Below are 17,636 nucleotides of genomic sequence, written 5' to 3'. Positions count from 1 at the left end.
TTTTCGCCATCACAATCATTCAAGTGGAAGTCAATGATGTAATCAGTAATGTAATTGACTTTAGCGCAACTGTAGCGCAGTTGCATTTTGAAAAGAGACCCAAAATACAGTTCTGTCCATGTTGTTGCCAACACAATCATGGGAAAGACTGCTGACTTTACAGTTGTGCAGCAAACAGTCACTGAATCCCATCATAAGGAGGATACACATAAAGAAGCTGCCTCTTCACAACTTGTATGCACAAGCGTAACCTCATTCTTGAGAGGATTATAAAACAGTAAGTTCTTTCAAGACTCTACATTCATCCAGGCTACAACTTCTGTATTTCTTCTTTTCATTTCTGAATTTAAATTTATCAGCTCCTTAGGAAATCCCAGCTCAAATCATGGCAAAGGTGGAGAAACACAGAGTCTATGTTGCTTGAGGGGCAGTGTGAAGTTGTCACAGTCAGTAATGAATGGAGGAACTGTCATCTTCCTATGTTGGTCTAATGTTTTTTTTTTCTTTAATCAAGTTCAAAGTTAGTGTAGCCCGATAACCTGGTAACTTTAGAGCACATCAGAATTCCCTCCGCTGATAAACTCAATACTGCTAACACTGCTAAAAGTACCAACATCTGGTTTAATGAACATGGTATTCCTGATTAATTGGCAAGCAACTCAACCTAAACCCCAAAGTTTGTTGTCAAGAGTAAGATTGATGCAAACAAACTGAAGGCTGTTATTACATCAACTTGGTTTTCCTTAAGGCCTTACAGCAGATCACCTCCCTTCCACAGTGCAATGATGCAGTAAGTCACGCAAGACAAGCTCTGAGTGCATTTAATACAAAGTACATGGATAGACTTTTCAGTACAAAGTCATTTCAATATTTTAAAAAAATCCTTTCTTCTTGGCTTTGGGCACTAATATATTTTCAGAGAAACTGAGCTTTGGGTTTTACACACTAAACAGATTTTAATTTAGAAATGTTTTAGCGCATCAGTATGTCTTTTAGAACTGAACTACTGAAACAAATGTCCTTTTCAATAATATTCCAGTTTATTAAGAATCAACAGTAAATAACTAACAGACATCATGCTCCACTGTCACTGTGACCTGGCCATAGAAAAAAGTGGCCTGCCGCTCCTTAGTAAGAGCGGAGAACGGAAGTCTGCTGCCCTCTTGAGGACGAGAAGGGACCTGCAGATTGTGTGTCTTCTCACGAGCAGCATCCTGAAACACAGAGGGGGAGTTTTCATGGTGGCACACGTTACAAAGATACACCTCAGAGTGGCTTTTGAAATCGGTGCTAACAGTGAGAACAGAGGAGGAGAGCTTTGAGTTGTCACAGTTCAAACTCTCTGTGCTGGCATGTGTACTGGGATGGGCTGTGGTCAACGTGCATGGGTCAGTAATTCTGACGTCATCCCCATCTCCTCTGACCTCCCATTCTGTGCCAAACAGGCTGCACAGATGAGCTCTAATTCTGTGCCAGAGTCCCCGAAGAGCAATCTGGAAGCGCTGGCTAAGCAGAGCGTACAACAAAGGATTGACGTCAGAGTTGAGCAACATCAGCCAGTAGGAGAAGGTGATGGCAGAGTCTGGCACAAGGCTGGACTGGCCCGTAATGGCAGTTTCTGTGGCCTGAACCAGAGCCACACATATGTAGGGTGTCCAGCAGAGGAGGAAAGCGGAGATGATCAGGACGAGGCGCAGTGCTCCGTGATGCGGCTGCTGGTGGTTCGGATCGGACGGCTGAGAGTTTTTCTGAGCCAGGATGGAAAGTAAACCCCTCACTTTGCTTCCCTGCTGTTTTGCAGCTTCCCGACCAGCCTGGCTGATGTTCTCTCCCTGTTTACTGGTTTGAGACTCAAATTCATTGTTCATGTGACATGTAACGCTCCAGGGTCTATGGAGGTTCCTGCAGTTCTGGTGGGATGAATCCGCTGGACAAGAGGGGGACCTGCTGCGCTGGACGGAGTCCTGCAGGGAGTGAATCCTCCGGGCGTGGCTCCGTGCCACCCTAATTATGTTCGCATAGCAGAAGAGGATCACCACTGCAGGCATGAGATAGATCAGAGCGGCCATGAAGGCCGTGTAGCTGACAGTGCTGGCCCAGGTGATTGCACAGTTATACATGGGGACCACGTAGCTGACAGAGCTCCAGCCCAGCAGAGGAGGGCTGCAGATGACCAGAGCCTGAAGCCAGATCCACAGGACCACAGCAGAAGTCCTCCACAGGGTGCAGCGGGAACTGTAGCGCAGGCAGTCCATGATGGAGAAATAGCGGTCCAGAGCAATAGCAGCCAGTGTGAGCACAGAAACTGTGCAGTACACAGTGGAGGAGTACCCAACATATAGACAGAGAACCTGGCAGGGGAGACGGAGTTAATGGATCACTAAAGGTCACCTAAACCAAAAAAAAAAACAAAAAAAAAAAACATAATGCAACAGGACAGAAAATGCTTACAGGACAACGCACCCATCCCGTGTTTATGATGGACATAGCAACAAAAGGCATGACTCCAATGCCTACCAGGAGGTCACTGACGGCCAGGTTCAGGATCAGGATAGACGTCACTGCATGGAGGGTCTTGGTAGCCGCTACAATAACGATGACAAGAACATTGCCTGCACAAAAACACATCGTAGAGATTCAAACCCCGACTCAGAGGCCATGTTGGCTGGACTTTAACCAGCAATACAAAGAAAACAAAAAACGAAAGAAAAGCAAAAAACAAAAAAGTTTAGAAATCATCCCAAACCGTAGAAGCACAATTCTGCCTCGTTGATAATATATATATATGTGTGTTTCTGACCTGATAACGATGAACTTATTATTAACGAGGTGCTGGTGTTAATAAAGACAGGCCAGCTGATATCACTCTGTCAACCAGATGAAATCAGAGGGGCAGAATGGTTGTTTTAAAAGGGAGGAGGTGCAATAAAAATCATTTTGCGTTTGTCAATCATTACATCTAAGAAAATAGATGCTGTCACCATTACTTTGCATCAAAAGAGCCTCAGGGGTAAGATCATTGGTGCCAGTAAGATCGAACCCAAATCAACTATTTAGGCAATAACTTCAAGGAGAGAAGTTCATTTGCTTTGTTGGGAGTATTAGGGTTCCCAAGAAGTCTAACCGGTGGTGGAGAATCTCCTAGAGAGGATTGAAATGAGGAATTGATTTTTCCACCAATGCAGAGCTTGCTCTAGAAACAGCGTGATCATTTCTACACACACACATAAAGGCAATGGCCTAGTTTGAGAAAGGGCTGAAAAGAAACCACTCTTCTAATCTGAACAACATTCAGGACAGACTAACATTCTGCAGAAAGTCACTTAAAGTTTCCTTCACAATATTTGGGACACCTTGACAGAGGACGGCCCAGATAAGAAAATGAGTCCAGAAACAGCTCATGTGGGGTTGCCTCTCGTCCAGAGGATGGGCTCCTTAACAACTTTGGCTCAAAACATCAACATTAATTAAAAAAATATATATATATATATATCCACTTCACAGACCCTCATGTAACTGGCACTGATATTTTGAGTCTATTGACACTTAACTCTCGTTAGAAACTGATGTTTGAAGTTGTGAATTTTCTTAATACTGAACAAGATCCAACAACAATGAAGTAGTAAAAATGACATAAAAAGTAACAGCTTCAAAGTTTCTGGCACAATTTTAATGTTTGTGTTTCCTAAAATGACTTGGAGCAAAATGATCAAATTAAAGCACTGATTTTCTATTAATAAAAAAACTGGTCTGAAAACAATCAACTGTATAAAAATAAAAATGGAAGCAACATTTAAGTATTACAAGCATAAAGTTAGGTTTCCACAGGTCAGTGTCGTACCTATGACAGCGCCCAAACACATGATCACCAGAAGAGCCTCCAGCAGCAGCCGGGTCTGTTTGGACAACCCGTCCTCCGTCCCTTCAGTTCGGCTCGCGTTGATCCCCGCAGCCTGCAGAGGTGACCTGAAGCCATCCTGATCCTCCATGCTACTGTAACTATAGAACTGTCCCGTTTACATGTTGAAGAATGGAAAAGCATTACATCTTTGAAAAAGCCGTCTCTCGTGCCCCATATCCGCTCCAGCTAATGACCATCTCCAGGTAAAGCAGCCTGTTTTTTTTTTTTTTTTAATGCAAGGGGGAGGAGAATACACACATGCAAACATGAATGTACTATTTAACCCTTTCAAGGTTTTGGTTCTTAATGTTTTCTTAATAATTAGTCATTTTATGATGAAGGGAAGCAAATGAAGTCAGGTATGAAAAAAAGGATAGTTTATTTTTTAGATTTTAAAAAGTATGACTTGGTTTAGAAAAAAAAAAGCATAAAACAATTTAGCAAAAACTAATATATATAGTGGTATATTACATAGTTTGCAATTAGAACAAAGTCCATAAACAACTTCCTGGCTTCTTACACAGCAGTTCTGCCAACACAGATACAATCTCCGTTCATTTATGATAAGCAATATTTAGATAAAACAACTGACCCCCATACAGGGATCTTATTAAAACATAAAATGACTGCTGACCAGACTGAACCCTGACAGGACTCTGGGTCACACACAACATGCAAGTCCCGACGGTCCTCTAACACACCAACTGTGTGTAAGTTTGTTTAGGATCTGTGGCAGGTTCGACATTGGCTGTGCTGCCATCTTCTTCTTTTTCCTCTTCTTCTTTTTCTTCTTCTTCTTCAGCCGCATTGCGAGTAGACTTCTTGTGATCCGGCGATGAGGTGCTGCCGTGTATACTCCCAGATCAACAGGGCAGCGCTCACGTGGACATTGAGTGAGCGGATGATGCCTTGTTGAGGGATCTCCACACACACGTCCAACATCTGGAGCAGATTGGCAGGAATACCTTCCCGCTCGTTGCTGTCAAAGGGAGACAGGTGTTAAATGTTTTAACGTGGGAAAAAAGCTTTAGTTCAACTCCAACAGGGTTTTGGTACCATTTTGAAAACAACAGTAAAAGAACAAACTCTTAATAATAAACATGAAGCTTCAACAAAAAAATTTCTAAAATACTTTAATACAATTAAGTTGCATGATGGGCGAATGACTGATTGTAGTGGAAACGCTGTGAAGTCCTCAGACTTGATAAGGCGTTTTACAAAGCAGACCATTTGCCGTTTTTTGTTTGTCACCCTAAATAAAATCCAGTGCAACCAACTGCATTTAGAATCACCAATTAAGAAACCGAGTCAATTTGACCATAAAACAAAACGGCTTAAAAATTGCTGTCCACACTCTCCTATTAATACTTTCAAAAAACAATACATATTTATTATTCCACTTCATAACGATGCACCACTTGGTGTTGGTCAATCCCAGAACACCCCAATAATACATGCTGAAGTTAGTAATTTTACAAAATGTAAATTCCCAGTCAAGCACACCTGTAGTAGTCATTGTTGAAATTAAAATTGAGCTCTTTATGAAGCCGATTTATTAGTTTAATTCCAAGAGCAAAACAAACTGTAATAAAGTGAGAACGCACGCTGGCCCATATCGGCCGCGCTAAGTAAACATAAAAGGGTAATAAGCGCCTGGCGTTTAATCTCGGCAGTCGGTCCCGCAGCGAGGAAACACTTGTTGATGGGTTACATTCATCTGGAGGGCAAGTGGCTGAGACAATACAGAGGCTGATGGGAAATTAGAGCCAGGCCATGATGTGCAGAGTAGAGCGCAGCTGTGAGAGCATTAAAGTGCGAGTTTACACATGAGACCCTTATGCCAACACCACAGCTTCCATGTTTGAACTGAAGAAAACAAACTGGCACGCCTAAAGCGGACTGATACTGTTCTCCCTCTGCTTCACGAGTGCCACTATATGCCACTCATGTTCCAGCTGTATGCAGCCGCTACATGAAAGAAAATTTGGTGACCAAACTAGTGGCTGTAACAGATTATAGAAGTGACTCTTGTAATCATGCTCATTGTGTCATTTTGAGTAATTCCTATCCTTCGCTTCCCTCAGGAACAGCCAATTATAGACCAGCATGCCCCGACAGGTAGACACGGCGAAGGAGGGGAGCAAAACCCCCACGGGGGCGACAACTTAACGGGTGAGAGGACACTAAAATAGCCTTGTCAGCTCTCGGCTTCAGCACTAAGAGACCCACAAGGGCGTGGAAGACAGAGACCGGTGGCTGCTCCGATGGAAAAAAACAGAACTCTGACCCCTTTTTAAAATGTAATGTTCTTGGTGCCCTCCTACCCCAGAAGTAGCAGAGTTTTTTCAGGGAACTTGAAGTCCTGGAGCTTCTGACTATTGGCAGTCTGCTCCACTCCGACGATGCAGTAACCTTCGCTCTTCTTTACCTGGAGGAAATGAGTGAGCTCCACGGGCTTCACCTGAAGGAAAACAGAGGAATGTTGGAAATGAAATAAACCATCAAACTGTAAAGCATCTGCAGAACTTAAAAACAGCACAAAAGTTCAACACGCAGCAAAACAGCACACAGATATGGACTGCAGTAAATCAGGGTTCACACAGTGTAACAATCATTCAGAATGGTTATTACTTTTGTATGCGTTATCTCCCTACTGGGATTTCCTCTTTATCTACACTAAGCTTTTCAAAAACATTCACACACCATGAACTTGTTTTTTATTTATTTATCTTTTTACATTTCATCCACAAACTTTCTTTCTTTTTTTTTTTTTACAATTCAAACCCAACTTACTCTAAAAATACAACCTGATCCAAACTATGTGAAGTTTCTACTCGGTTCACAATAACTGCTTTTAGAAAACTTTAGAGAAAACCAATCTGAAGGATTAGAAATCTGGGTTAAGAACAACAAGCTATATTTGGAGATGGTGGCAGCATCAAATTTTAAAGGCTTCAAAAGACCTAAAACTATGGTGAAGGTCAACGCTCCAGCAGGATAACCATAAATAAACAGCCGGAGCTGCAATGTAATAGTTTACATCACAGGTAATATAGATGATTAAGTCAAAGGCCAGATCCAAATAAAACGGAAAATGTGTTGCTAATTTTTAAAATTGCGGTTCATAAATATTCTCCATTTAATCTCAATGAGTTTGCAGAGTTTTACAAAGAACATCTGTTTCTTCAGCTGAGCAAAGCAAATAGAGACATATATATATTTTTAAATGGAGCTCTAATTGTAGCTAAAGGTGGTTTTACAAAGTCTAAACTCAGTGAAGGTGAATAAAAATGATCACACTATTAAGATCAGCATTTGCAAAAAATAAAAAATAAAAAAACAAACCTCCGTCAGTGTGTTATCACTGAAATCTAAAATTGTGGCTGTAATGTGGGAGAGCTATTAATACTTTTGATGGTCACTGTATTTTAATCCTCAGCAAATGTAAATTCCACAATTCACCTCTAGCAAAGGAAGCCAAAGCTCAGCTGAAACACTCAGGGACTGGAAGTGTTTGTCATTGAGATGGTGCAGACTGTCCAGAACCAGACCGCTCGCCCCAAATATCTCACATGTTCTGCAGAGACCTGAAACAACAACAGCAACAAGTCAAAAAATTTAAGTCTGTTTCATGTAATTTCACTCAACATGATGGTGGCAGCATCATGCTGTGGGGAACATTTCAAAAGCTACAAAAAAACTTGGGACTGGTGCAGAGGTTAGCCTTCTAGTAGGACAGCGACCCGAAACATACAGCCAGAGCTCCACTAAAACGGTTTGGATCAAAAATACTCACACATTAGAATGGCTCAGTCAAAGCCCAGACCCAATGTAGTATATGTGATAAGGTTTAAAAATGATATTTAGACACAAACCTCCTAAATTAGTGGGCTTGTCAATCAAGGAGGCCACCACCAGCAGGGTGCCGTGCTGTTTGCCCAGCCGAGCTGCCCGCTGAGCCGGAACCAGCTTCAGTTCGGGTTCCTGATCGTTGACCCCTGACCTCCAGGGTGTGATCTTCTTCTGCACCTCAGACCAGCGCTCCTCTTTATCCTGCTCGCCTGGGAAATATGACATTACACAAACACACACAGTAAGGATAAGATGTGCTAGCCTCATGGATTAGCTACTCCTGCTGAGAGAAACGTCTCTGTACTTTGGTCTTGCTGGACCCAATCTCCAGCCTGGAGCTGGCCCAACTCAGGAGCAGAATTCCTCAACGGGATTAACAGACTTTCAGGGAAGAATGACAGCTTTTCGAACTTCCACGGTGGGATCCACTCATCGTCGGCCAACTCTGACAGACTGGGAAAAATGTGAAATATGGTCTAGAAGACAAACAAAAAAAGGAAAACAGTTGATTTGTGTAACTGTGCTTCAGCAGACCTTATGTGTTCGCAGAACAATGAACCCACCTCCATGCTGTAATCCCTGATGGGATGAAAGGCTCCGAAAAAGAAGTGTCCCTGAATCCTCAGCCAGTTCTTGCTGGCGTTTCTTAGAGAAAAACGGCAAAAACCATCTTTGAATAAGCTCATTATGTGCATTGGAACACGCTATTGCTGCAGCTGTTTGCATCTAACCCGGTGCTCTGCATGGCCTCGGCCTGGTTCAGACAGGCTGTCACCACAGAAGACAGCCCCTTGAAAGCTTCATCATCCTCTTCCTCCTCCTCTGCGAGGCTCCACACCTTCTTCAATGCCAGTAACGCATACAGGCGCACGCTGAAGTTGTGATTGAAACACGACTGCAGGATGACGTCCAGGGCTCTACGCAGCTGCCCGACCTTTTAACAGAAACAATGAAAAACAAAAGCTGTCCATAAATATTTAGGAATGACACTAGAATATGGAAAGCTAAAGAGAGTTACCTTATCCTCAACATGTGGAACGATGACACTGAAGTGAACCAGGACAGACAGGAAGGTGCAGATGCTCGTCTTTGTCTTTTCGTGATCCTGCGCAATACAACATTTAAAAAATATGGCTCTCTGACGTTTTACTTTTATTTGTTCAACCATATAAGTAGAAGATGAGCTCACAAAGTTGAAGCAGCTCCAGAATTTGTCAATGTGATGCGGATACTTGACAAGAATAAGAATCATCATCCATTCAATCAGGTACTTCACTGAGGCTTGGTTGCTGCAAAACCCAGCTTCAAAGACGTGGTTCACCAGAGTGGCAACAAATTCCTGCGGGCGCAGACGCAACACGACGCTCAGATTTTATTCTAGAATCTGTTCGTTTCAGGGAAAACTGTCAGTAAACGTCTTTTTAACTCACCTCTTTGAGTTTGGGAAGCAACAGCAGCAGTGTTTGCCATGCTCTGTTTTTGACCCGATGCTGCAGGGAGTTACCATAGTAACGGACTTTGGACTTTGATATGAGGTTGTCCTGTGGAGATGGGGTTGAGAGAAATGGTGTGAACTGCGTTGGCTGAAGTAGTTCATGCATTTATGGCACAAATAAATCAGTAAAACTGCAATTTCAAATATTACACAGCAAATACAAAAAGCTGTTTTTATTTATTAAATGGAAAAAAAAAGCTATCTAAATTAACCTGGCCCAATGTGCCTTCCTTTGTTAAATAACTAATTACTGTGACTAACCCGAGCTGAGTTTAATTTCACTTGCATTTTGTATTTCATCTTTTACTGACAGTAAAATGTGTCAAAAATAAACAAAGCACAACAAATCTGAAAATTTACCAATTCCTTTTTCAAAGCACTGTAGCAATTTTCTTGTAGCCATTTTCTGGCTTACGGAAATCATAACCCGTTTATCTTCCTGCTTCTCTTTTCCAGTTTGGTGAAAAATGGACTGCTGAATTTCTACCACAGGAAATAAGGATGTCATGTATTGCCAGTTCAGTGTTTCATGTCTAACTTAAAATATGCTTTACTTACATTTATTTATTATCAAGAGTGGCAATTTGTTTAGCAATTTTTAGATTAGTTTTACTTTAAACTCAACATATAACTAATAAATAATCAAACTAAATTGTTTTTTTGTGTTCTTACATATCTCCTGTTAAACACTTTTGCTGAGCACGTTGTAGATTGTTGTGTTTATATTCATATTTCTCAAAAATGACTATTTCAATATTAAAATAATATTTGAGGTGAAAAAAAAAAAGATTTTCATGTTTGCATGCTGCCTTGGTCCATTTTCCCATCCACCCAACGTTCCACTAGTACCTTTCTCATAAGCTCCAACACTAAATCCTCCATGAGTCTCTGATGCTGCTGATCAGAAGGATCCAGGCGGCTAAGAAATGTCAGCACACATGTGCGTGGCAGCTGATCATCCCTGATATCGCTGGGAAACAAAAGCAGCACATCAGCAACAGTGACCTCTAGTGGTGATCTTGTTAACTCGCAGCATCTGGTGAGTTAACAAGCCAGATGCTAGTTCTCCATAGAGGCAAAACGTTGCTTACCTTGCAACAGCAGCATTAGCGGCACACTTTGCACCAAGTTGCTCTACATATATCTGGACGTCCAGGACGAGTCTTTGAAAAATGAAAAAAAACAATATCGTTAAAAGAACATTGAGGAACAAGAACAGAAGCCTAGGGAATGTTGCTTTGATTAACCGTTGATCTCTCCTGAGCACAGGTCCATAAACACAGGCCTCAGTGACTATATCCAGGTGGTTAAAAACACTAGAGAACACAACAGCAGCCTGATCCCTGCTGCCTGGGTCATTGGGCAGCCAGGTCTGACAGCAGTGCTGAAGTAGCACACCGAAGACACCGCTCTTCGACTGAGACAGCTCCAACCAGTCTGTGAAAATCTAAACACAAACATTTAACACCATCATAGAGTTGAACCTTGAACACAGAAAATAGAAAATATCGAGCGGGGGAAAGTTGCTTTGTCTTTGTGTGGATAACCTTTTTCAGTGCAGTCGTGAGAATCGGAGCCTGACCATGTGTCAGCTGCAGGAGTTTGTGCTGGAAGGCCATAGAGACGAAGCCCTTTAGTGCTGGCCAGAAGTCATGAGCGTTGGTGCTAAGCCCCTGTACAAGCTCCCAACTCAGAGTGACCGCCTGCACACAGAGATCCTCCTGATCGTGCACCAGCTATGATCAAAAACAGATTATGAGAATGAAGGTCAGCCTCAGAACTTTCCTAGTGTGATCATGTCCTTAAATTTCTCATTCTTGCTGAACTGATACGCACTTGTGGCAGCAGCGTGTTCATGAAGGTTAGCACGGGCAGCACAAGGTCACTGGGCAGCAGAGCCAGGGCCTCAACGCTGCAACTCAGAGCAGCTCCGAGGGTCTCGGGCACTTGGGAAAGTTCTACAGATGTTGAAATCCCTACAGTCCTAATCAGGAAGTTTAGACAAATCCACTGGTCCCGCAAGAAGTTGGCAGCAATGCGTCCCCAGTCCTGTTGCAGAAGGCTTTGGGCTTCAAGGTCACTACCCCCCCCCAAAAAAAAAAAAATAATAATATTTTTTTTTTATCATGGTACCGCAGTACTGAATATATATTCTTCAGTTCAGTATGGAGTCTCCACAAACCTTGAACTACCTAATAGCTGTGGTTTCATCAAGGATTTGTTAATGTTTCCGAGAGATGACTGACACTGTGAGGAATTCTTCAAAGTGCAGAAATAATCATTCATGGACTTCAGGGCAGAAGCAGTATCTGCTCTCATACTAATTCCTCCTTGCTGCAAGAGCTCACACACAGCAGCCATAGACGCCATACTGACAGCCTTGGACACCTGATTGGCCACAAATGGGACCTAAGACAAACACAAAACAGTCTTTGCTTAACTTCAGAGCAGCAAATCTGATGATGAGCACATATATTTAAATGTATACCTGTTGGGCTGGCTCAAGCAAAACTGAAAGGCTGTACTTTATGAGTTTGGGAAACGCGAACTGCTGGATGTTCTTGGGGCAGCGAGACGAAGAGCTGCACATAACGACCAGCTGCCTCAGGACACTCAGATACAGCTCGGCCCGTTCAACGTCAAAGAGCTGTCAAAGAATAAAGCATGTGCAGACATTTGAGTTCTTGTCCAGGAGTGCTTCTTTGTAATTGGACAGTGATGCAGAATGCTTTTCTTCCTGATTACCTCCTGCAGCTCCCCACACAGCCTCCTCAGGATAAAATCCTGGACTGGATTGACATGTTTAAGAAAGGTTTGCTCAATGGCAAACATCACCTCATCCTCTGTGAAACAAACATAAGGCGTAACAAGTGCAAACCAAAATGTCTTCTTGTGTTTTTACTCTTATTTATTATGAAGTTCCGACTGTATTTCTTTGACACATTTAACAGTAAAGTTTTGACAAAAACAGTTAAGGGGCCAGAATGAATGGTGCCTACTTTTTAGTGTTAGCGAGAATTTTTGTGATATTTTACCTGTCGTCACTCTAAGAGAAGTACTTTGCACTTTGGAGTGCTAAAAGGTTTTGTAAATGATTTTTACTTTGCAGCCCATCAAATAAATTGTATTTTCTAGAACACTAAGAAAAAAAGACAGGAAAGAGTCTCTAAGTCTTCTTTAAATGAATTAAATCTATGTATAAATTGAATTCATTTATAGGGGAAGATTTGAGCAGAGCTTCAATGCAAACCTTCCACTTCTTTTTGCTGACCACAAGGCTTCGTCCCAAGCTGCAGCAGTCTAAGCAGGAGCTGCAGGCTCTTGTCACTCTTACGGACAGGCAGGTAGATGTTGGCGTAGACTCTGCTCAGGGTGTCCAGTAGCGGAGACAGAAGTGAACCCAGAATTTCACCGGTTTCTCCTCCCAGTCGCCTCCTCTCCATGTCCACACACAACAGAAGGGCTCTTGCCAGCTTATCAGCCTCTCTAGAGTCAGGTAGCCGTTCTGCCTGACCTGTGTGACAGGGAAACTGACTCTGATAAGAATCACATGCAAATACATCACATCTACAGATACAATTCTTCTCTGTATCGAAAACACTCCCACACCAGACTCGCCTGTGCTTGCTGGAACGCGAAGATAAGCAAGCACCTCTTGTTGAACATAGGCTCTAATGGTTTCTTTTCGTGTGGGATCATCGGTGAAATCGCCCTCCAGAATTCTGGACTTGAAACTGCATTCATGTTCCGACAACCAGATGCACAACTGTCACAAGTACATGAAGTGATAATCAGTTGTTGCAACTGTTGTAATACAGTATTTGAATATACTTAAGAGTGCATGTGTGTGTAAGGAGCAAACCTCATTCCATAGCTCTGTCCCCCTACACAAAGACTCATCGGCACGAAAATGCATCAGGAAACTAAACATGTCGTCTACAGTCACTTCACTCTGTTATATAAAAAAACAAACAAACAAACAAACAAAAAAAAAACAACTTAAAACTTAGTTGGATTTTTCTAAGTACCCAATATGACTAGTACACATAATATGGAAGGCAGTGAAACTTGCTTGTGCATTATATTTATTAGCGCCAGCAAATATTTACACTTGGTTTAAAATTTAATTTTCAGAGTTTTAACCATGCGTTTTCACAACTGACTTAAAATAATGACTGATGTCCTCATAGTTATCAGGACTGTGAAAGTTTATTTTTTTCGCATAAGTTTTTTCTTTCTAACTGCATCAGCTCCTAAAATGTCAAAACAACCACTACCTACCAAAAGGATTTCTTGCGATATTTGTCTTAAACTGTAACAGCCATTTATTTATTTATTTCAAATTACGTTTCTCATACAACCATAATTATTTTAAGGATATTGCTTTTTATTTTTTTTAAATTGATCACCGTCTTCATCTTACCACATCTGTCAGAGAGAGGGCGCTCTTTAGTAAAAAACACTGTGCGGCTCCTCTTAGCAGAACCTGATGAGTGATCATGGTGCAGCGCAGCACCTCCCTAGAATGCAAGGCACAAATACTGTAAAATCAGTCTCATCGCCTAAAATAACGTGTCCAAAGATAACCTCATTACTTACCGCAGAGCAGATAGGCCGCTGATCTTCAGCAGAGGACTTGGAGGGAGATGTGAAAAAGCCTGACAGACAAAGAGGAGCGGCACGGCACACCAGTGCTTGGAGCTGAGCTGCTGAATCAGCTGAAACAAAACACAACCTGCAGAGCAAACACAACAGCTAGAAAGAGATTATGAAATGTGATTCATGGATTTGTATTTGTTTCCCAGCTGCACCTCTGTCCTCCGATGGCAGGCTTGTGAAGAAGGAGACCAGGAAGACCTGGAGTTTAACCGCCAGCTCAGGACAGTCTCCTACACTCTGCCCTGGTGATCTATATTTGACAGAGGCTGAGTTAGATAAAACTAATATGAAACCAGTGACATAATCTCCAGAACTTGAAGAAAACAAGACAAATTTAAATACTCACCTACAGAAAAGGGACGTTTCAGACAGAACATTCATAAAGGAACCCACGACAAACTGCAAGAGCAATGCATCAAAAGACGGATTTTAAATGTAAGGAAAGAAAGAAAAGGAAATTATTTATGTGACATATGATGACTTGAGTTGCCTTGCAGCAAATACACTGTGCACCTGAGAAAAGGCCGCTGCAAAGGCCGGCTGCTGAAGAACCTGCAGCTGAAGCAGATGGCACACTCCTTCTCTCATTAAGGATTTATTCTCACTGTGGAACATGCGCTGGTACACACACAGCAGCCAGGACGGGTGGAACAGGCCTGACCCTGCAGCACCGGTCAACAAACTCAGAGTTAGCTCACTATAGTGTTGATGCATGTTAGATGTTTTTAAAATCTTTCATGATTACATCAATAGATTAAAGGTTTTAGAAATGCAGACTTGATTTTTGCTTAGAACCTTCAAGAAAGCAACAAAGAATTATTGACAAAACATTTCAAGTTTTTATTTTTATTAGCCTTAGCTCGTTAAGAATAGCGCACTCCTAGCATTAGGCAAAACTTGATACATACAATAATGAATAATCATCTTTTGTCCAAAGATGACGCAACATTTAAACAATTAAAGCTTACCTTCACTATCATTCACTGTTGCTTGGATTAACGTGTCAATTCTGTTTAAAACTGGCCGAACAACATGAACCTGCAAAGAGGGATGCAGGGAGAGGCCGAGCATTGTTTGTATTATAACGTCTCAAAAAGGCTGTGAGACAACAACTCTGTAGAACTTTCTACCTGATTCTCCTCCAGCGTTTCCATCACCAGAGTGTAATCCTCCCAGAACTCCCTCAGCGGTTTGCTTTTGCTGGGGGTCCATTTAAATAATGTCTCTCCTGCAAAAGAACATTTTTTTTAGCCAATCGCATGCCATTCTCAAAGATGCGAGTACTTTGTGTTACTTACATCGATTATGTAGAAAAACATATTGTCTGCTGAAAGGTGGATGTACAAATAGAGAAAAAAATCTACCTGTTTTGCTGCCTGTTTATATATATATATATATATATATACTTTCTTGACTTAAGTCAAGAAAGTCAGAAAGTCAAAAAAGAAAGTCAGAAAAGGTACACTTGATTTTTTTTGTGTTGTAAGGCCAGCCTGTTGCTTTTGCAAATAACTTTTCTATTCAAGTAAAATAGCTTAACTATGTGAGAAAAACATTTCTGCCACTTTTTAAAATGCAAAATGTAGACCTTACTGCAGAGTATTCCAACTGAATCTTCACCAGCTGAGCTTTAAATACACTGAAAAATATATATATCCCCTTCCTCAACTGCAGAGGCCCAACAAGAAAACGCTGCCTTTTCCACTGTTGCTATAGGTGATTTAATCGGTGAAAGTATTTCATTTTTATAAGTTAAATGTCTTTCTATTTTACCTGCTTCCAGATTTTTTTCTCCATGATGTTTTGCGTGAAAAGCCAAAAAACAAACAAAACCCCCCCCCCCAAAAAAACAAATACGTCGCATAACTTATTAGCATGTGATTTTGACAAAAATATGAACAAAAGCTGAATGGATATTCTGTATGTTACCATCCTCTGATGTAGAAGAACGGGAATCAAAGCCATCCTCTTCGGATAATGCTGCGCATCTTTTCAACAGGTACAGAGCCCTCTTGCGTGACACGCTGTCCCTGTGCGTCAGTCCGTCCTGACAAATTATCCAGAACTGAGGACGCAGACGTGGGTCGGCCTCGCGGCACCCGGCGGAGCCGGGGGTGTGAGATTTCAGGAGGTGGTCTGACAGGACGGTCAAACACAGCAGCGTCCTCTCTGTGACCACCGGTGTTCGCTCCGTGGAGTGCCAGCTGCAAACATCATCCAGGATGCGCTTGAGGATGATGTTGGACCTCGCATCGCTGCAGCAACTGAGCGAAGTTAAAATGATCCTGACCATTACTTTGGATACCAGGTAATCGGGGAGTGATCTGACAGAGGACAGCGCACAGTTTAAAGTCTCGAGTGTGAGTTCTTCATCCGCTGACAGAAGAGGCATGAGAGCAGCCAGGACTTCAGCAGCAACCTGCACACTGAGAGTCCCCGGCGTAAGCGGCTCCTCCTCTGACATCCGCTGTAACGACGGCAGGATTGATGAAACCACTCTAGTCCGCACGTTTCCCCCGCACACACCCACGGAGACACCGAGCAATCTGCAGACGGTGGCTGTGCTCTCTCTGCAGCGCGTACCATCCCTCGCTTCTGCTGAGAGTCTGCAAAGAAATGGCAGACATTTCGACCAAATGACCGACTCAATTTTGTCACGAATGCCTCTTCTGTTTACACCCGTCAGTGGAGTCTGAACCGAGTCCGAGTCGGTCAGAAACGGTCCTAGAGCTTCGATGAGAGCAGTGAGCGCCTCAACACGCTCCGTCTGCGGCCACGAATCCTCCGGCCAGCACAGAGATTCAAACAAAGTATCGTAATTAGGAGAGCTGCTCAGTATCGCCTGAATCAAAGCGGAAGACATTGTTTATGAGTTAGGATGATAGTGCCAAGCATGTAAAAGATACGACAACCGGCTTTTTAGCAGACAAATGGCACAGACTGCACGTTTTCCCAATAAGAATGTAAACTTCCGTAAACGTAATCCGGAATTCTCGCGAGAGTGAAATGAAACGTTCGCGTAATTTCGCAGTTCACCAAATAAACATTTTCATCTATAAATTATGTAAACAACTGCTGATGTGTTCCTTGGTATTTTAACTGTATTAAGACATTTAAAAATATTTAAGCTCGTGTTTTCACCATGTACTGTTTTTTTTTTTGCACATACCTGTATGAAATGAGCGATTCAATTTGATTATTGAGAAGCAGACATAACGATTGACGTCTGCTAGTTATGAGGATTTTTTTTTTCTTAAAGCTAACATGAGATTTAAATTAGAATATTACATCAAACCATTAAAATAAACATTAATGAAGAGGAAATTGAGCTTACTGAAGAATATGTTTAATGTCTGCATAGATGTTATTTTCAAAAGGTATTTGTGCGTCATCTGAACTTAATTCTAATTTAGCAAATATATGTGCATCTGTTAAATTCTTTTCTATGGGTCACATGCAGTTCACAACAGTGATACATTTAAAAAAAAAATTAAAGATTTTGCCACATTACGTTTACAGAATGCGGCAAAATCTAATATTCTATGTTCTCTACACTTAGAATATTAAAATATTAAATACTCAAACATGCTGGATGTTGAAATGCTGAATTAGGTTTTTTTTTTTCCATTTTCAACTGTAGAAACAGTTATATGTGAAGCATTCAAGAACTCTCGCCAAATAGTTGTCTGTTTTTAGGTAAAATATTCCTAGTGATTCAAGATGTTCACT

The 17,636-nt window shown here is 41.8% G+C and overlaps 2 protein-coding genes across 3 annotated transcripts; both read right to left on the bottom strand.

Annotated features, from left to right (window-relative positions):
- Positions 1-1,020: 1,020 nt before the first annotated feature.
- On the bottom strand, positions 1,021-4,155 carry LOC103134186 (5-hydroxytryptamine receptor 1D). Its single transcript, XM_016668473.1, has 3 exons — positions 3,842-4,155; positions 2,452-2,612; positions 1,021-2,351 (listed from the first exon to the last, which is right to left on the bottom strand). The coding sequence occupies exons 1-3, from the start codon at positions 3,987-3,989 to the stop codon at positions 1,065-1,067; spliced, it is 1,596 nt and encodes a 531-aa protein (XP_016523959.1). The 5' UTR covers positions 3,990-4,155; the 3' UTR covers positions 1,021-1,064.
- Positions 4,156-4,266: 111 nt separating this feature from the next.
- Positions 4,267-17,335, bottom strand: tarbp1 (TAR (HIV-1) RNA binding protein 1). Of its 2 annotated transcripts, XM_016668472.1 has the most exons (30): positions 15,837-17,335; positions 15,681-15,698; positions 15,038-15,135; positions 14,876-14,945; positions 14,421-14,569; positions 14,254-14,306; positions 14,060-14,157; positions 13,848-13,983; positions 13,672-13,768; positions 13,111-13,200; positions 12,867-13,014; positions 12,499-12,762; positions 11,994-12,091; positions 11,737-11,895; positions 11,431-11,657; positions 11,085-11,328; positions 10,796-10,984; positions 10,496-10,695; positions 10,340-10,411; positions 10,098-10,218; positions 9,184-9,294; positions 8,943-9,092; positions 8,772-8,858; positions 8,485-8,687; positions 8,317-8,398; positions 8,058-8,229; positions 7,777-7,962; positions 7,364-7,488; positions 6,226-6,362; positions 4,267-4,880 (listed from the first exon to the last, which is right to left on the bottom strand). In XM_016668472.1, the coding sequence occupies exons 1-30, from the start codon at positions 16,768-16,770 to the stop codon at positions 4,700-4,702; spliced, it is 4,899 nt and encodes a 1,632-aa protein (XP_016523958.1). In that variant the 5' UTR covers positions 16,771-17,335; the 3' UTR covers positions 4,267-4,699. The 2 variants fall into 2 exon arrangements, with proteins under 2 accessions (XP_016523958.1, XP_007546242.1); XM_007546180.2 differs by lacking the exon at positions 15,681-15,698 and having other exon boundaries at positions 15,837-17,334.
- Between the last annotated feature and the right edge of the window lie 301 nt (positions 17,336-17,636).

Source organism: Poecilia formosa, unplaced genomic scaffold (genome assembly GCF_000485575.1).
Source record: "Poecilia formosa unplaced genomic scaffold, Poecilia_formosa-5.1.2 Scaffold15, whole genome shotgun sequence".
In the NCBI taxonomy this organism is placed as follows: Eukaryota; Metazoa; Chordata; class Actinopteri; order Cyprinodontiformes; family Poeciliidae; genus Poecilia; species Poecilia formosa.
Note: the sequence above shows the minus strand (reverse complement) of the source record. Positions and strands in the feature narration are given on the sequence as shown.

Bases quoted from the DNA above. Each gene is read 5' to 3' on its own strand.
- LOC103134186 (XM_016668473.1), bottom strand. From the start codon at position 3,989: ATGGAGGATCAGGATGGCTTCAGGTCACCTCTGCAGGCTGCGGGGATC. The intron at 2,613-3,841 runs GTACGACACTGA...GTTTTTGTGCAG, and splicing joins GTGTTTGGGCGCTGTCATAG to GCAATGTTCTTGTCATCGTT. The intron at 2,352-2,451 runs GTAAGCATTTTC...CTCCCCTGCCAG, and splicing joins CGGGATGGGTGCGTTGTCCT to GTTCTCTGTCTATATGTTGG.
- tarbp1 (XM_016668472.1), bottom strand. From the start codon at position 16,770: ATGTCTTCCGCTTTGATTCAGGCGATACTGAGCAGCTCTCCTAATTAC. The intron at 14,946-15,037 runs GTAGAAAGTTCT...CCCTCTTTGCAG, and splicing joins AAACGCTGGAGGAGAATCAG to GTTCATGTTGTTCGGCCAGT. The intron at 8,688-8,771 runs GTAACTCTCTTT...TTCTGTTAAAAG, and splicing joins TTCCACATGTTGAGGATAAG to GTCGGGCAGCTGCGTAGAGC.